Raw genomic sequence first — 20,565 nt, 5'->3', positions numbered from 1 at the left:
TTTTCAGTAATGGGTTCAGTAAACATAGGAAGCAGATTTATTCTAAAATTTTGGAAAGTCTATTTCTGGAAGCATGATCTAACCAAAAGAAAATCAGGAATGTGAGTAAGCAAATGGCACATAGGCTGAAATACTTGATATGGTGACTCCAGAGAACGCTGTGCTTAAATTCAATTTATATACAATCCCATGCTGTGACTAAGATGACCTCTGTTGCTGCTCAGCTGCTTGCTTGTGAAGTTAAAAGTATTTTTAGGCTACAAAAGGTAGGACTTTGCTAAAAGTGGCTCCTTGTCTCCCAAAGTCAAAGCTAGAAGAAATAGCAGAAGGAGGCTAGGAGTAGGTATCAGGCACAAGTATGTCTCCTGATGGTTTAGTAGATATTATGGGGGCAATAGAAACTCAGAACTGGGAGCGTGGGGGTGCATGAGTAAGTCTGGATTAAATAAGAAAAATAAGCATATGGATGGCTGTTAGAACATAATTAATAAGTCAATAAAATGTATAAGTTACAAAGGGAGTCTGTGGAATACCAAACAGGTGGTAAAAGTGTACTTAGAGAGTTGTAAAATATTTTGTGACCTCAAACATGTGTAGAAAGTTGGCCATATAAGCTCTAAATTGTCCTTATTACTTGTTGGACCATAGGAAAACCTCACTGCAAACTATGTTCATCTTTTTGTCTCCAAATTATGAGCTCTATGCATTCAATGCCTCTACCCACCTGGTACCTTCAGACTGCAAAATACTTTCTGGACACATTATCAGTATATTCATGAGAAAATTAATAAACAATATTTAGAAGGGTGAATAGCTACTATTTATAGGTTAGAAGATGACAGGTTACCAGGTGAGCTAGTGATAGGATTGTAATAATGCCTAATTCAGTTCCTAGGACATGGTCAGTAGCTGTAACTATAAGTAATAACATATTATAAATAAAAATCAACTATTTAAAAGGACTTTCTGATAACCTTTTAGATATTGTACACATTATTGAGATGTTTCTTGAAGAAAACATCCTTGTCTGGCTGATTCTGATTCTATTCCTTATTACATCTATTCCCTATCTGATTCTATTCCTTATTGCATCAGAAGGAGTCAACGCTTGCTTAGAAGTATATGCTTTCCAAAAAAATAAATAGATAAAAAGAAGTATATGCTTTCAGAACAGGAATTGAATAAAACCTGCTGGAGAGAAAAATACTCTGGAGTCAAAAATTCCCAACTTTCTTTATAATATTATTAGTTTACCTGAAAAATGAGGGCTAATGAAAGAGCTAATGCAGAGTGAAGGTTTGTCCTCTTAACCCGTCTGTCAGGCTACAATTCAGACTCAAGCACTACATGGTCGCTTCTTTCTCCTTTCTGATTTCTATAACTTTCCTTTTCCAATGAAGCAGTGAGCAAAGCAGAGGTAAGTAACAATAATGTTCATGAAGACGAGACATGAAGAAAAACTGTTTTCCTTCCCTGAACTTTAAATGAAATTTAGTGACTGTTTTCTTAAATAAAATGTGGTATTTAATTGTTGAAAGCTTCTGCAAGAGCTGTCAGGTCTATTTGTTGAAGAGTAGCTAAAAATATTTCCTTCTGTTTAGAAAAAAAATCAAAATAATTTTTCATAATCAAGACACATTTTTGGTGTTGAGATACAAAAGTTTTTTTCTGTAGTTTTGATATTAACCCTTTAGTGGATATGTCATTTGCAAATATCTTCTTCCATTTAGCAAGCTGTCTTTTTGTTTTGCTGATGGTTTCCTTTGCTGTGAAGAAGTTTTCTGTTTTGATGTAGTCTTCAATAGTTTATTTTTGCTTTTGTTTCCCTTGCCTCAGAAGATACATCTAGAAAAATGTGGTTAAAACCCATGTCTGAGAAATTACTGCCTCTTTTCTCTTCTAGGATTTTTATGGTTTCAAATCTCATATTTATGTCTCTTGTCCATTTTAAGTTTATTTTTGTGTATGGTGTCAGAAAGTGGTCCAGTTTCATTCTTTTGCAGGTAGATGCCCCATTTTCCCATCACTTTTTACTGAAAAATTTGTCTTTTCTTTATCATATATTCTAGTTTCCTTTGACAGAGATTAATTGACCATATAAATGTGGGTTTATGTCTGGACCCTCTATTCTGTTCTGTTGACCTACATATCTATTTTTGTGCTAGTACCATACTTTTTGATTACTACAGGCTTGTAGTATTTCTTTAAATATGGAATTATGATACCTCCAGCATTGTTATTCTTTTTCAAGATTGCTTTGGCTATTTCAGGTCTTGAGTGGTTCCATCCAAATTTTAGTTTATTTGTTCTAGTTCTTTGAAAAATGCTGTCGGTATTTTGATAGGGATTGCATTGAATCTATAGATGCTTTGGGTGGTAAGGGCATTTTAACGATACTAATTTTTCCATTTCATGGGTTTGGAATCAAAAAGACATAACAAGTCTTGGTGAGGAGGTAGAGAAGAAATAACAAGTGTTGGTGAGAAATGTGGAGAAAAAGGAACCCCTATGCATAGTTGGTAGAAATATAAATTGGTACAGCTATTGTGGGAAACAGTATGGAGTTTCCTCAAAAAATTAAATAGAAACACCATGTGATCCAGTAATTCCTCTGTGGATTATTTATCCAAAGAAAACAAAAACACTAATTTAAAAAGATGTTTGCACCCCTATTTATTTGCATCCCTATTTATTTATTATTTACAATAGCCTAGATATGCAAGCAATGTATCCATAGAAAAATGGATAAGGAAAATATGGCATATATGTATAGGAATACTGGTCAGCCACAAAAAAGAATGAAATCTTGTTAGATGTAGTGGAATATTACACAGCTATAAAAAGGATGAAATCTTGCCTTTTTGCAACAACATGGATGGATCTAGAGGGTATTATACTAAGTGAATTAAGGTAGACTGAGAAAGACAAATACTATATGATTTCACTCATACATAGAATCTAAAAACCAAAACAATTGGATATGCAAACAGAGAAAAAACAGAGTCTAACCTATAAATATGGAGAACAAACTGAGGGTTGCCAGAAGGAAGGAAGGTGGGGAGATGGGCAGAATAGGTGAAGAGAAGTGGAAGGTAGCTATGTTCACCACAATACCACCAGTGCAGACATAGGTAACAAGAAGTGGAATACACAACCTTTCCCTTTTAGAATGAATAGGTGGCAAGAATAAAGGCACAGCATAAGAAATTTGGTCAATGAAACTGTTGTAGTGTTGTATGTGGATACATGGTAGTTATACTTGTAGAGAGCATAGCATTATGTATAAACACACTGAATCACTATGTTGTACAACTGAAACTAATGCAACACTGTGTTTAAACTATACTTAAAAAAATTAAAAAGAACAAAAAATATGTATTTGATCACACAGAATATTTTCTTATGTTTTTTGATAAATATTAGTTATTTTATTTTAGTAGACTTTTAAAATTTTTTTCTATTTATTTATTTTCAGCATAACAGTAATCATTATTTTTGCACCACACCCAGTGCTCCATGCAATCCGTGCCCTCTATAATACCCACTACCTGGTACCCCAACCTCCCACCCCCCCACCACTTCAAACCCCTCAGATTGTAGACTTTTTTCTCTTCTTAAGTTACATATCTGTCATTTTTATTTTTTTAAACATTTCTTTTTTTAATTAACATATACTGTATTATTTGTTTCAGGGGTACAGGTCTGTGATTCATCAGTCATACACAATTCACAGCACTCACCATAGCACATACCCTCCCCCATGTCCATCACCCGGCCGCCCCATGCCTCCCATCTATCTCCCCTCCAGCAACCCTCAATTGTTTACTGACTATAAGAGTCTCTAATGGTTCGTCTCCCTCTCTGGTTTCATCCTGTTTCATTTTTCCCTTCCTTCTTCTTTGATAAACAAGACAGAGTGTCATTATTATTTTAAAAATGTGACTCTGTTTTTTCCAAATACAGGATCTCCTTGATCATTAAGAGCCACCCATTCTTGTGAACTCAAATTTTAGGTCAGACTTTGCTCAGTGTTGGCACTCTAGAACAACTTCATGTTAAAGTAATAATGTAGTTAATATGTAAAACTTGCCTTATTGGGGCACCTGGGTGGCTTAGTCACTAAGCATCTGCCTTCAGCTCAGGTCATGATCCCAGGGCCCGGGGATGAAGTCCAGCATGGGACCCCCTGCTCAGCAGCAAACCTCCTTCTCCCTCTCTCACTTCCCCTGCTTGCTCCCTCTGTCACAGTCTCTCTATCTGTCAAATAAATGAATAAAATATTAAAAAAATAAATAAACAAATCTTCCTTTCTGAACATTAATAATTGAAAAAAAATTTCTGAATTTCTCAATTATTATTTTAAATATAAGAAGCTAGAATTCATAAACATCCTCATGTCTAGAATGAAATTACACCTGTCAATACAAATTAAATTGAACCAATTCATGTATTAGTAAATTAATATTTATATTGTTTCCCTAAATCAGAGTCACATATATGGTGATATATTATTTATTATACTGTATGTAATTTCAGTTTTAATCAGCTAGATATGTTCTCTAGACAACACTTACTGGTGTAGATTTTTTTTAAGTAAAATTTAAAGTAATTGTAATTTTTCACCTGTTAAGTAAAACAGATATAGAAATTTAGGTAATATGGAATGTGGTTTTCATGACATTTAAAACTTTCTATGCACATTATGGCAAGGAAACCATTAGTGACAAAGGAACAAATTGAGCCCTGAAGTCCATATCTGTAATCTGTAATCATAAACACTAGATACTTGAGCAAGATAATTAAGCTCCCTCCACCTCTCTGTTTCTAGCTTCAGAATGTAAAGAATAACACATATTGTATGACTGCCAAAATAATAAATAATATTGCAATATATGAGTCTAACACATAATAGACTATCAACACACATGAGAACTTAAGCTTTAATTTGTGTAAATACTTGACTCAGTTCCTAAAATATTATTTGAAGAAATTTTATTGGCTTGAAAACAAAAAGTACCTTTCCAGCTTTTTTTCCAATGAATACATTTATATATACTTGTTAATTAAATAATTCATTTATCATCTGTATGATCATGAATTCCCAATCTGTCATTCTGTATTTTGCTGGAAGTAGATTTAGGGACATTTCTAATCCATAATAACTCCACCAATGACTTAATCTTACATAATCAAGATCCTTTGCAGTTAAATATACTTTTTCCATAGCTAAATAAAGAGGGTTTTAGTAATTAAAGTGATGTTTGAAATTAATTATGTGGAAACAATAAGAACTACAATCTGAATTTGACATCATCTACATTTTATACATCTTAAACCTTTATTATTCATTTACTCTATTGAGGATCAGATTGAGAAAGAGATTATAAGTGTCATTTATAGTAATGTCTATTTTGAAGTTTGAAGTTATTCATTAATGTCTTTAGTAATTGTGAATATGCTCAGTGTTTAATAAAAAATTATTTATTTAATGGACTATATCATTTAAATATCATAACTGATCCATGATTCAAATCTCATAAAGATAGCATAGCTTTAAAATAGTCAGTAGGGGTACCTGGGTGGCTCAGTGGGTTAAAGCCTCTGCCTTCAGCTCAGGTCATGATCCCAGAGTCCTGGGATCAAGCCCCACATCCTCCTCTCTCTCTGCCTGCCTCTCTGCCTACTTGTGATCTCTGTCAAATAAATAAAATCTTTAAAAAAAAAATCTTTAAATAAAAAATAAAATAAAGCCAGGGAAGCATTCTTTGACAGAAAATTAGCCTCACTAATTGGTTTATTGTGTTAGCAAGATCTATGTTCAAATATTGGCTGTTGAAATAAACCTCACTTAAATTGTATTCTACTTAAGTGGCAATATAACTCTACAATATTATTTTAAAATGTGTTCAAAGAAAGTGTGAAACATTATTAATTATCCACATCTCTTTAAAGTCTAAATTCTGATGTTTAATTTTATTACTCTATAAAAAATATGCTCTCTAAATTACTGATTACTTTGATTTCTTGGCAACACTTCTGTATGATATGAGTTATCTTAGTAAATACAGTTGGAATAAGAATTTATTATTATAATTGATTTTTAGAATGCATTCAATCTATGCTATGAATAGTTTTTAAAGATACATTTTATTAATTACTCATATTATTGACTTTTTTTTTTAATTTTTTATTTTTTATAAACATATATTTTTATCCCCAGGGGTACAGGTCTGTGAATCACCAGGTTTACACACTTCACAGCACTCACCAAATCACATACCCTCCCCAATGTCCATAATCCCACCCCCTTCTCTCAAACCCCCTCCCCCCGGCAACCCTCAGTTTGTTTTGTGAGATTAAGAGTCACTTATGGTTTGTCTCCCTCCCAATCCCATCTTGTTTCATTTATTCTTCTTCTACCCACTTAAGCCTCGATGTTGCATCACCACTTCCTCATATCAGGGAGATCATATGATAGTTGTCTTTCTCTGCTTGACTTATTTCGCTAAGCATGATACGCTCTAGTTCCATCCATGTTGTTGCAAATGGCAAGATTTCATTTCTTTTGATGGCTGCATAGTATTCCATTGTGTATATATACCACATCTTCTTGATCCATTCATCTGTTGATGGACATCTAGGTTCTTTCCATAGTTTGGCTATTGTGGACATTGCTGCTATAAACATTCGGGTGCATGTGTCCCTTTGGATCACTACATTTGTATCTTTAGGGTAAATACCCAATAGTGCAATTGCTGGGTCATAGGGCAGTTCTATTTTCAACATTTTGAGGAACCTCCATGCTGTTTTCCAGAGTGGCTGCACCAGCTTGCATTCCCACCAACAGTGTAGGAGGGTTCCCCTTTCTCCGCATCCTCGCCAGCATCTGTCATTTCCTGACTTGTTGATTTTAGCCATTCTGACTGGTGTGAGGTGATATCTCATTGTGGTTTTGATCTGTATTTCCCTGATGCCGAGTGATATGGAGCACTTTTTCATGTGTCTGTTCGCCATCTGGATGTCTTCTTTGCAGAAATGTCTGTTCATGTCTTCTGCCCATTTCTTGATTGGATTATTTGGTCTTTGGGTGTTGAGTTTGCTAAGTTCTTTATAGATTCTGGACACTAGTCCTTTATCTGATATGTTGTTTGCAAATATCTTCTCCCATTCTGTCAGTTGTCTTTTGATTTTGTTAACTGTTTCTTTTGCTGCTCAAAAGCTTTTGATCTTGATGAAATCCCAGTAGTTCATTTTTTCCCTTGCTTCCCTTGCCTTTTGCGTTGTTCCTAGGAAGATGTTGCTGCGGCAGAGGTCAAAGAGGTTGCTGCCCGTGTTCTCCTCAAGGATTTTGATGGATTCCTTTCGTACATTGAGGTCCTTCATCCATTTTGAGTCTATTTTTGTGTGTGGTGTAAGGAAATGGTCCAATTTCATTTTTCTGCATGTGGCTGTCCAATTTTCCCAGCACCATTTATTGAAAAGGCTGTCTTTTTTCCATTGGACATTCTTTCCTGCTTTGTCGAAGATTAGTTGACCATAGATTTGAGGGTCTATTTCTGGGCTCTCTATTCTGTTCCATTGATCTATGTGTCTGTTTTTGTGCCAGTACCATGCTGTCTTGATGATGACAGCTTTGTAATAGAGCTTGAAGTCCGGAATTGTGATGCCACCAACGTTGGCTTTCTTTTTCAATATCCCTTTAGCTATTCGAGTTCTTTTCTGGTTCCATATAAATTTTAGAATTATTTGTTCCATTTCTTTGAAAAAGATGGATGGTACTTTGATAGGAATTGCATTAAATGTGTAGATTGCTTTAGGTAGCATAGACATTTTCACAATATTTATTCTTCCAATCCAGGAGCATGGAACATTTTTCCATTTCTTTGTGTCTTCCTCAATTTCTTTCATGAGTACTTTATAGTTTTCTGAGTATAGATTCTGTGTCTCTTTGGTTAGGTTTATTCCTAGGTATCTTATGGTTTTGGATGCAATTGTAAATGGGATTGACTCCTTAATATCTCTTCTGTCTTGCTGTTGGTGTTGAGAAATGCAACTGATTTCTGTGCATTGATTTTATATCCTGACACTTTACTGAATTCCTGTATAAGTTCTAGCAGTTTTCGAGTGGAGTCTTTTGGGTTTTCCACATATAGTATCATATCATCTGCGAAGAGTGATAATTTGACTTCTTCTTTGCCGATTTGGATGCCTTTAATTTCCTTTTGTTGTCTGATTGCTGAGGCTAGGACCTCTAGTACTATGTTGAATAGCAGTGGTGATAATGGACATCCCTGCCGTGTTCCTGACCTTAGCGGAAAAGCTTTCAGTTTTTCTCCATTGAGAATGATATTTGCGGTGGGTTTTTCATAGATGGCTTTGATGATATTGAGGTATGTGCCCTCTATCCCTACACTTTGAAGAGTTTTGATCAGGAAGGGATGTTGTACTTTGTCAAATGCTTTTTCAGCATCTATTGAGAGTATCATATGGTTCTTGTTCTTTCTTTTATTTATGTGTTGTATCACATTGACTGATTTGCGGATGTTGAACCAACCTTGCAGTGACTTTTGAAATACATTTATAAGTGAGCTTTTTCTACGAATCTTAGTTCTTGTACTCCATAAGGAATAAGTAGAGTTTTTGCTCATATTGCAGAATAAACTAAGCCAATTTATTTTTAACATTTATAGTTTAGTAGCCATAATTAATAATGTTTTCTAATATAAATAAATGTTTGTTTTGTATTTGCAGAATGTCTTCTTATTTAAAATTAAAATTGATTGCTTACGCCTTGATTCATTGCTTAAATTATTATCGTACATGGTACAATAATCACAAGAAGCAAATAGTGGCCATTACAGTTTTAATAAGTTCTGGATAGGGGTTTTGAAATTTCATGTAACTGTGTTGCCCTAAAAGATCATTTCCTGCACTTTGCTAATATCATCTGTCCTTCTCCAAGACCCATGGTGGGAAAAAAAAAAAAAAAAAAAGTGATAAGGGCAGCCTTGCCTTGTTTCTTAAAGAGACATGGCCAATAGAAATCAGAAGTTGTTAGTTGTGTCTTAAGAAAGAATTCTTCTACAAGTCTGGCAGAACTTGAAATACTGGCTCCCTAAAGGACCTGAAATTTAGGGGTATTAAAAAACAAGAAATATATTACATCAGGCTGTTCTCAGCTGAGATATTCACAGAATATCTGTATTCACTTGAATATTGTTTTATCAGATTAAAATAAAATTATTTTGTTGAAGCAAAGTTAATATAAGTGCGTATAGAAAAAAGCAAATACACTTAAGGAATTAAGACTTAAATACTGATGATTCTCCTTCTAAGGTAAATATATAATGAATAAATTGGTATCCTTTTCTGTTTGCATATTTATGACCTAAAGAGATGAGAATTTATTATGTGTGATGTCAGATTTAGGAACTAAAGAATTTTAGAAAAATATCTAATTATTTATAGTATAAATATGGTATTCTTTATTTTTATGATTTATTGATGATGCTTTTTGACATTATAATATAGTTATTATTTAATTCTTAGGTGTATGCCTCTTTAAACACAGCCATGTTTATCTTCCCTCTTCCATTAGTTATCATAAGACTGGGCTTCCTCCTTTCCTTTGGTACCTTGAGATAGGTGAAGTTTGCACCTTTAGTATTCCAACCCGTCTCTTGCCCCCACTCAGCATCATCCTTCACACCATAATTATATATTTGTTTCACTTGGTAACACTGTCAAGTTCTAAAATCATAACATATGGCACGTATGCACTGTCTATGCTTCTAATTTTTTAGTGTCTTTTGTAAGTAATTTTATTAAAGATTTATAGACTCATGGATTGCTCAAGATCAAATGATCCATACTGATGAACCTTAGCATTATGTAAGGGAAGAAATTAAGACCCAGGGAGGTTACTGACTTGTCAAGACTGATTAATGACATGGTCATGTATAAAAATTAAATCAAACTGGAATGAGTTTTTTTTTTCCTGCTAATAATTTTGGTAACATCATTTGGGTTCTTTCCAAAATCAATGTAAATCCTAAAACATGGACATTGTGTTCAAATTATATTGTTAAAATGCACAACATGATTAACTAAACAGAAAACCAAATAGACCATAATTGAATAAACAGATGTAGCAGTAATTAACATTGTAGTTATTAGAAAAATAAGAGACTGTTGAGCTTTCATGTGTGACTGCTGTTTTAAGTCTTAATACTGAAGACCAGAGCGAGAGGTAAATCAGGAGCACAGGAGACAACTCAGGTAATAAGTTGATAATACAACTCAACTGCCTCAAAGTAAGTCACGTAATGGAGCACTAGCAGTAGTACCAATTCTTCTGAGTAGTTTAATTTTCCACCTACTAGAATCATAATAACAGATACACTGGTATGAAGCTAACTTAGTGTCTGAAAAGTGGAATATTTAAATAAGAAGATTTTGAGAAAAATACTTGATTAATTTGTCATAGATTATCATTTAATTGCTTCAATTATTTGGGTTCAAAAATACGATGATTTACTCCTAAGGGAAAGGATTATCACCATATATAGGAGGACACTGTAAAGTCAGTAAATAAATTTTTAACTCAAGTCTTCAAAATTGAAGTATGTATTTTTGAAATATGTAGACCTTTAAAAGGTTTATTTGAGAAGAGTTGCCTTTGGAAGCACAGTTTCTAAATAATTTCAGCATTTTTTCAGCCAACTTGAATTTTGTACTTCCTTAAGGGGGAAATTTTATTACCTGTTTGATAATAACTCAAAATAATTAACTGATAATGGCTTTTGATATATCAAAAAATTACACATACTTTTAAAGGTTAACAATCTTTTACATTTAGAATACTCAGAATAATATGCCTAGTGATGTTTTTGCTTATGTTAATTTCTTACCTGTCATTCCTCCTGTCATGGATGCCAGATACTCATTTCGATAGCCTGAGCCAGTTCTGCCTTTTCCTAAGCCCTTCACTTTGCCCATCTTGGGCTGCCTTGACTGTCTCTCACTTAGAAGCACAATTGTTCTCTCTTAACTAGGACCTTCAAAATGTAATTAAAAATCAAATAAAAAAGATAATCTCCAACTATATGCAATTATATATGTTTATGTATTACATAAAATACATAGATATTAAACATTAGAAATTTTTAGTTGTGACCTCATCTACTTCACTATTTTCCTAAGAGCAAGATAAATAATTTATTAGACAAGATTGTGAGTAATGTTAATTCCGATGAACATTCCTGATACCAAATCAAACAAATTCTGAATCACATGATAACATTGATAAAATAGACTTTGGGTTACAAAAATGTCTTCCATGATGAATGCATTGAGTAGAGACACCGCATATAGCTAGCTGACAGTGGAAGTCTACAAAGTGTGAAGGGGCAGCAAGATGTTTGCAAAGCCTTGCCCAATTCCTGCCTTTAGAAATGATCAGCATTACTCAGAATCCTCAAGTCCTTGTTAATAATAGTTTATTTGTCCTCCAGTCAGTACTTTGTTAATTTTATGAATTTGTAGTAGTATTTTTTTAGTCAAATAAGATTCCTAAAAGTTCATTTGTATTTATACCTAATTCTAACATGAATACATGGCTGGAAAAACTATATTCTATGTTTCCTTTTATGTGCTTAAATGTAATTTGTCTTTCTACAGAAAATGAAATAATTTTCTTTATGTGTGAATTACATCAGTTGTTCATTCTCCAGGTGTTATGGTATGAATAGTATATATTAAATTACAATTATTGGTTAGGTTAACCTCATCTAATGCATTTATTTTGAAATAAACATAAGTAAATACTGGTTTCTGAATGCTATAGTTTGGCATCAACTCTTATTCAAAACGTAGGTACAAATACATACATGTTATTCTGTTTAAAATGTTGATGGTACTTCAGCAAAATCTAACCAGGATGAAGTCTAAATAAAAAAATACACCATTTTTACTGATGCACTTTAGAAATTGGAAAGCAGTTCTGGCTTTGAAGGGAATAAGGATAGCTAAAGTGGTTGTTTTGTGTGTGTGTATATATAAATACATATGTAAATACATATGTATTTGTGATACCTATGCTTTATATATGTGATACCATATATCTATGTATATGTACATATACATATGTATCCCAAAGCATACAGATTCTTCTAATAAAATACTTTCTGTTGATGAGGAACTGGAACTTGGCAATAATTTCTCCTAAGGTGTCTGATTGGATAATTTTATGCCTTATTTTGTTTATACAACATAAAAAAAAACAATGCAAACAGAATATATATATATATTTTTTTATTTCCCTCTGCTCCATTCATCATTTATAAGTCTGAAGTGGTACAGAGTAATGTTCTATGTTTTCCAGTTATTGCTTTAATTCCCATTAGGATATTGTGCCCATTATTTACTCAGTAATAGCAGCATGGTTGCTTTTCGCATTTTATTCTTATGACATGAACTCTGTGGCCAGACAAAAATCTTAAGGTAAGGTTTGGCAAAATTTAAAAAATTAAAATAAAAAGAAGTGTTTAGAGCTATGATAGTTTCATGAAAATTTTTTGAGAGAAGCAGAGTTGGGGGTTGGAGGGGAAGAAAAGATAAAAAACTTTTTTTTTTTTCAGTGTGCATTCAAATTTTTTCAATATTTGAAATACATAGTTTGAACTTCTTTCCCTATAATGAAAATTAATACTGTATTTCATAAGAGTATTTTAGGATTACTTTATTGTAGATTTGACTTATTCATGAAAAAAATGAAAAGGAAATAGAAGCAAATGTTTCTAGCAAAACATCTTTTCTCATCACAATAGACACATCAAATTACTCTCCTTATAAACAATTTTAATGAATAAAAATGAGCGCTGGTTTACTAAAGAATATCTAAATATTAAATATTTTAATAGATTCCCTGTTGCTTTGTTTTTAGCACTTTACCCTCTGTATATAAATTGTTTGCACAAATAGGCAGAGCAATAAGTAGTTTAATCAAAGTGGAAAAACAAATAATTCTAGGTAAGAGAAAAGAATGGGTTTTCCCAAGTTATTCTAGGTCAAAGCCTCAAAATGGATCTATTTTAAGGTATTTCTACACAATAAAAAAGTATTGACTATCACTAAACCTACTAATTTGGCTTTCTAAATTTTCGCCATTGCTGGAAAAGTTCTTTATTGCTGTTTTCTCTCAAAATAAGCTTCTCTTATTTTCAGGGACATTGGGTACACCTGGGGAATTAAGTGTTCTTTTCAAATACTGTTCTTAATGGAATAGTTCTTTATTGCCAAGCAATTGTTGCTTCTTTTTCTGGGATTATCAAAAACACATCATAGCTACAAATTAAAACAAAAAATCTGTATCACGAAACATAGGTATGTGACCAGTAGACCAATTTAAAGGAATATATTATTTTACAATGGGAAAATCTTGATATGTAAAATAAAATATTATAATGAAGAATACCATATTGAGTATTACTTTGAAAATACACATGGAGTTTACTGATTATATAATTTACCATCAAGAGTTGGAATGGCATGCAGAAAAGGCATGACATTAACATAAATGTATATATTTTTAAAAATGCACTAAGTATGGTTATTGTTGTTGTTTTAACAGCATGAAAGATGCAGGAGTAGGCCATAAGCAATGGAGGGGTCCCGTATCATCCACCTGCAAGCAGTGCCCAGTAGTCTACACCAACCCTGTGTGTGGTTCAGATGGGCACACCTACTCTTCTCAGGTAAAGACAATTATAGTTATTTCATATGAAACACAAACACATAATGTGTATTTACTATTAAATGGATAAAATTATTACTTCTCCCATGTAGTCATCTGAATAATTTATTTAACTTTTAAAACAATACAAGTAATCCCACTGGTTTGGAATTTGATTTAATGTGTATTTGTTGCTCCTATATCAGAATTTTTAAAATTTGAAATACTGAAGTTGTGAACACTCTGAACTCTCAAATATTAAAAGCAACATTTCCTTTGTTGCTACTATGAAAGAGTTAAGAAATGCAAATATGTCATTCCATAATGTTAACAGTTATTATTATTATAACAGCAGTAGCATCTACCATCTGTCATTATCATTACTCCTTTTATCTCATATGTTATTTCCTATAGTATTACTAAAAAGCCTCCAAAAATTCCTTTTAACAAATGAGAAAACTAAAGATCAGAAAGATAAAAATTTTCACATATTTACTGACATTGAAACCAAAATGTGTTGCCATCTCTGATTTTTGTGTGTCTCTTCTCTCCTTGACATTATTCTGCCTCTTTATTTGGTGTCCCATATTAACTCAGATATATGAGCTTTTAAGAACTTTATGTCATAAGACATTGATAAGTTTTCTTTGATTATGTGACAGGAAAGAATGTGGGCTCACAAGATCTTACATGAAACTTTGGGGTCAGATAAATTTATGAAATTTGATTTTTTTTAAAAATATCTTTTTTAAAAAAGACAAGGTAGCACATTGTATTGTGTCCCCTGTGGGACCTTGCCCTTTTATTAACCATATTAATATCTTATTAAGGAACTAGATGAATATTTACATTAAATAGATTGCATGAAAACTATAAAATAACTTTACTTCAGTTCATATCTGAGTTTTCTTACTGCAAGGGGAGTTCCAAAAAAATTTTAACTGTCTGAATAGTTTGTTTTGTGGATAGCCTCTTTATGAATTCTCCCTTCTCCTAGTAAATATGTCCTCACAAGTTCCACTTGAATTTATAATAACTAATCTAAACAGTAGCATTGCAATGATAAGATAGATTCATTCAGTCAATAAATATATGCATTGTGCTTATTTGGTGCTAAGTACTGTGTTATTTTGGTGAAGCTGCCCTGTGCTAATTTGCTGAGATTTTAAAGGAGTGCATTTCTGGGAGAGGATGGAAAATGTTACTGGTCATTTCAATATAACCTTGATCTTGGTGAATTTACCATGGTCCAGAATCTCAGCTTTGCAAGTTAAGAAAATTCATACTTCTGGCACAAGGGACAATGACTTTATCTCATATTATCAAATCCTACATGATAATGTGTAAATTATTATACTGATTTATTCAGTGACAATGAAGGTTGCAGATTGCAATATTCAAATTGGTGGGTAGAGGTACATGGCAAACAATTTTTTTTTTAAACAAATTTTAATCTTAATTGTACTTGATGAACACTGATGGCTGGACAGGGTGAATGAAGGGGGAAACTGTAATTTTTACTGGCATCTAGCTAGGATAAACATGTCTTTCTCAACCCTAGAAGTATATGTGCTGAAGTGGTAATATGTTTATGTCCAGAGTGTCCCTGGAGCATGCTAACATTAGTCTACCACCCGTTTGTTTGGGTCTATCTTAAGGATGCTACTCGTAGATGGTCAGTTCTGTTAAAATTTAGTGTCACAGAACACAAAGTTATCTTCATGAGTGATTTCTTCCTTTTGGAGCCATATAGGAGGACTTACTTGATGATTTTAGAGAAATACAATCATATTCTACCCAAGATTAAATATACGTATCATAAGTAGATTAATTCACATATATTTCCAATTCTGTGGGGTTTCCCCATTCTTCTTCTTTGTACTAAGCACCCTTGTACCCCCCACCTTACAAATCATATGGTTTTATGAATATTGTTAATAAAGCCAGTCTAAGTAACCCACTGAATTGTAACCATTTTAAGTAATCTATTGAATAATAAACCATTGCATTATTAATTTAATATTTATTTGCATATATATCACTTTCAACAGATGCCTTGTTTGACAAAAATGATGTGAAAAGAACATGGTTCAAATGAATATGAACTTGCAGTAAATCCCAAATTACCATCATTATTTCTGTTGATTTAAATTTAACTTGGTAATTTTTCAACTTTGGACCACTGATACTAATCTTAGAGCAGAGAGGTTGAGCTGTATAAAACAATGCAAACTAATTGGAGACCTTAGCCCAATAAAAACTAATATTAAACAATCCTTAATAATACTTTTCAGAAGTTTATAGGATTTGATTCAAAATAAAACTCTTATCTTTTTTTTTTTTCTTTTTCTTTTCTGTAAGACAAAATATTGCCCTAGGCTATTTAGGTACTGGATCAAGAAGAGAGACCACAGAGGTATATGCCTTCTTGAAGTGGTAATTTTATTGCAGATTTTTATTTTGGTACTTGGCACACACAACTTTGTCAATAAGTTTAGCAAATTTTGACAGGGGAAGATTTAAACAGCTTTGGGGACTCATGGGCATTTGAATTCACAGTAATGTGAACTCCAAATTCTAGGTTTAGTAAGGTCCATGAAGCTTCTTACCTAAGGTTTCCAATCCCTCAGCTAAGTATTCCAAATATGTTAAATACCGGCCAGAAGTCAGGTACTATCAGCCCAGACTGTGGGATCTTCCATCCAGGATGGAAGCCCAGTCCTGCTGTCCTGGTCTTCCAATCATTTTTCTGTATTTTGGCTCCCTTGCATATACAATTGTTTGAATGTCTATACTACAAATAATCTTCCTTCGGGTTCTTTTTTAGACCCATGATGTTTCCTTATTACCTTCAGTTCAACTTATGGAAAGGAAGTTAGAAATCATGTTTTCACTGTATAACATAATTGGAGATGAGGTCATTACCAAGTATAACAGGTTCAGGAGCTGAGGGATGGGGTGAGAAAGAGGTTATCACAAAGGAAGACTTTAGTCAAATGCCTTAAGATACAATTTTGGAAAGTTCATCTCATTACACAGTGTGACTGACTTAGAATCATTATTTTATTGGAGTTCAAGCTCTGGACTTGTCAGCTTGTCTAGAAATACTCAGAAGAGTATTTTAAAAAATAAGTAAAAAGACAAAGGTATGGATGGAAAATTAAGAAAAAAAAGTGATTTACTTTAAAAAAATACTGGGACTTTTGTGATTTTTGTGACATCTGATTTTTTTCTTCCTATAAAGAAAAACGATTGACACGTTTTATAGAAGCCTAGTTCATCTTCTTTTTAAGAGAACAAATGCTTTCTGAATTCTTTTAAATTCAATAATGCCAGAAAAATCAAAATATAGGTCTGTTCAAGTTTATCTGAGAGGTAATTGTTCCTGAAAATGACATAAAAGATAAAAGTCTTTGTTTCTTTACTTTAGGCAAAGTCTATCTTGATTGTATTGCTTCAGTAAGAACTCAGAATTGTTCTCCAGTATAGCATCCATATTAGACCATGGATATATTTTATCACTGACTTGCATAAAATGGATACTACATTTACTGGGCAGAAGTCAATAAATGATATTAATATTTTATAACTCAGCATGGCATAGGTAATATAAACGCCCTGGGGACAACACACTGGATGATTTTGAACTTTTTTTTTTCCCTTTATGTAGTCATGCACTGCTTGGCAATTGAATTTAATAATTCCTTAGGAATTAACACTATTTCTAAGAAATTATGTGTGTGTGTGTGTGTGTGTGTGTGTGCGTGTGTGTGTTTTGAGGGAGGGCGAGTACAAAGCTTAACCATTTTATACTAGAGCTCCCAACTCTGGCTACAGACATGATACTTGAATTGGTTTGGGATGAGATCCTGTGAATCTGAATTTTAAAACTCCTTGGGTGATTTTTTTTGTGTAGACAGGGAACCACTGTTGCATCCCTTCAGATTACTGCATCCCTACACATTACTTCTGATTTTTTTTTTTTTAATAAACTAGAACAATAAAACATTATTGGGGGAACCACTTACTTTTTGTCACACCTTGAGAAAATCCCATTTTGTTTCAACATACTATTGTTGTCTTATTTTTCCCATATTTGAGGCATTCTATTACTTTCTTTTAATAATGGTTGTTGACTCAAGCAGCCTTATGTACATTTTAGAAGATAAAAAGTTTCTTGACATTTCACTATTTTGATTGTGTTGTATCTATTAATATTTAGTATTTAATTGTCTTATGTACCTTCTTCTGAATATTTGTCTAAGCTGAGATAGTTTTATGTTGGAAGATCAGCCTTCAGAAATAGATGTGTACTGTTTCTATGAATTGCTTTTCAGTGTAGGCTAGGTTGTGCTTTTGACTTAGATATGCCAACTTGATCAAGATTATAACTACAGCATGTTAACAGAATCATTGATTGGGAGAAGCTCTCATTAAACCTCTGAATATCAGAGGAAATATGACTGAACTTCATCATAAAATCTCAGATTTGAAAGGAACTCAATAGGACATTTAGTACAAAATTCTACACAATAGGCAGGTGCCTGATAAGATATTATGTTCTGTGAGATAAATATCTATAATTTGTGGGGAATTCTAATTATCAGAAATGCTTTCCTGTCCTTATATTGATTTGGCTTCCAACACTCCCCATTTGTACCCCCTTATCATATATTGAAGCACAAAAGGCAACCTCTCTTGTCTTTAGTTGTTGGGAATAAGTGAATTCCTAAATTTTCACTTAAAATGGAACAAGAATCTAAAAGACAGCCTCATAGGTAGAATATTATTTAATTTTTACAAAACTCAATTCCCAGCCTTTTAGAATTTTTTTGTACCTATTTATTTAGATACATACTTTGTAAAGAATATCCACCTTCATTGGATTTGAGATATCTAACATTGTTTTCAAGGAAACCCAACAATGTATTATGCACTGATATTAAAGCATATTAAGTCATATTTAGTTAATTATATAATTATGTTATTAACTTATTGAATAGACATAAGGAACAAAAAGAATGAAATGGTAGTAAGCATGAAACTTGGCTGACAGAAATGAGGAATTTTGGAGTCATTTATAAGTGTTCAGTGTTTATTTAGCAGACTTTGGAAATCATTTATTTCCCTGGAGGTCAACTGAGGGTAATCTTTCAATGTAATTTTCTTGTTAACCAAAAACAAAAAACAAAAAACAAAAAAACCTCATTTGGATGAAACCAACTAATATGTTCTTCTTCTGTAAGTATTACATGCTTGGGTTAAACATCATTACCAAATAAAGGTGAAATATAATTTCTAAATCAGCTGAATATGTACAAGCAGAAATAATCACTGAATTTTCATATGGAAATTTCATAAGTAAAATATTGCATAAAAATAAATATTAAAGCTGCCCAGATCGCCGCCACTGTTGTGGTTTTGGGCAAGCAGGAGTTCCTGCGTCCCCAGGAACTGTGACTGGGAATGTGCTCTACCAGTGGCCAAGGGGGAATATATGTGCTCTGGAGCACCCAGAAGGGAACAGACTGAGGCTTCTCTCTGAGAGGGAGGTCTGGGTGCAGTTTGCTTTCTTCTAAACTTCCAAAAACCATCCAAAGCCGACAAGGCGAGAGAAAACAAAGGAACAAAACAAAACAAAACAAAACAAAAAGACCTCCAGAAAACAAAAGCCTGAAAAACCAGTTTCCTCAGAGCCCATCCCATTGATGGGGGTGGGAGGACTTAACTCAGGAAACATCATTAACTGAAAACCCACACAGCAGGCCCCCACCCTAGAAAGCTAACCAAAAAGAAAAAAAAAAAAAAAAACAAGAGAAACAACCACCACTACTTCATAGATACAACCTTTATTTTTAATTCGTTCCCACTATTCTGGCTCATTTTTTTTTTATAGATTTTTTTTTAACCTATTTACCATCACAGTGAGATATCCAGTACATCAAATTCCATAATAACCTTTTAACCTGAACTTTTTGATACATGTAAGTGTGTTTTTCTTTTGCTTTTCTATTTTTTAAATTTTATTTTATTTTATTTTTATTTTTTAATATTCATATACAGTTCAATTTCAAGATAATCCCCTTTCCCCAATCCATGATACCCCTATAGGTAAACCAATTTTTAATCCCCCTCTATCTTAGTGTTTCTGTGTATTTGTGTTTGTCCTGGTAGTATATAAACCTTATACTTGGGGTTCTTTTTGATGAGGTTCTTTTTTGTTGTTGTTGTTTTGTCTATATATATATATATATATGTGTGTGTGTGTGTGTGTGTGTGTATATTTTTTTCTCTCTTGTCATCTACTTTTATCAGTCTTTTTGTTTGTTTTTATTTGTATACTTCACAAATCTTACCTTGGGGTCCATTTGGGCTGGACCTTCTCTTTTATTTTATGTTTCTTTTTTTTTTTTTTCTGTCTCTCTCTCTCTCTCTCTTTTTTTTTCTTTTTTCTCTCTTTCTTTTTTCTTTCATTTGGGTGGGGACTCTTGATTGCTCAGAAGCATTCCAGGGTGCACCTTGCCTGCACCACGGTTGACACATTCAGCTACTTCCGTTCAGCCATCTCTCACCAAAATGACTAGGAGGAGGAATGCCCAAGAGAAGAAACATTCAGAGGCTGGGCCTTCTACAGCAGAGCTAATGGCTATCAACATAGATGACACGTCGGAAGGGGAATTCAGGCTAACAATTATCCAGGCAATAGCTAGGCTGGAGAAAGCCATGGATGACAAAATGGAATTGATTAGGGCAGAACTAAAAGCCACCAGGGATGATGTTCACAATGTTCTAAATGAGTTCCAATCTAATCTAAATTCTCTAAAAGCTAGGGC

The 20,565-nt window shown here is 33.1% G+C and overlaps 1 protein-coding gene across 3 annotated transcripts in view; it reads left to right on the top strand.

Moving 5' to 3' along the window:
* The window catches only part of SPOCK3 (SPARC (osteonectin), cwcv and kazal like domains proteoglycan 3), a 497,922-nt gene that overhangs the window by 297,187 nt on the left and 180,170 nt on the right, over positions 1–20,565 (top strand). For all 3 annotated transcript variants that reach the window (XM_045078290.1, XM_045078291.1, XM_045078288.1), the window contains one exon: positions 13,631–13,754. In XM_045078290.1, coding sequence (XP_044934225.1) covers positions 13,631–13,754 — 124 coding nt within the window. The remainder of the gene's footprint in view (positions 1–13,630; positions 13,755–20,565) is intronic.

Source organism: Mustela putorius, unplaced genomic scaffold (genome assembly GCF_011764305.1).
Source record: "Mustela putorius furo isolate JIRA1106 unplaced genomic scaffold, ASM1176430v1.1 tig00000242_pilon_pilon_pilon, whole genome shotgun sequence".
Lineage (NCBI taxonomy): Eukaryota > Metazoa > Chordata > Mammalia > Carnivora > Mustelidae > Mustela > Mustela putorius.
This window is presented reverse-complemented; position numbering and strand designations above follow the sequence as displayed.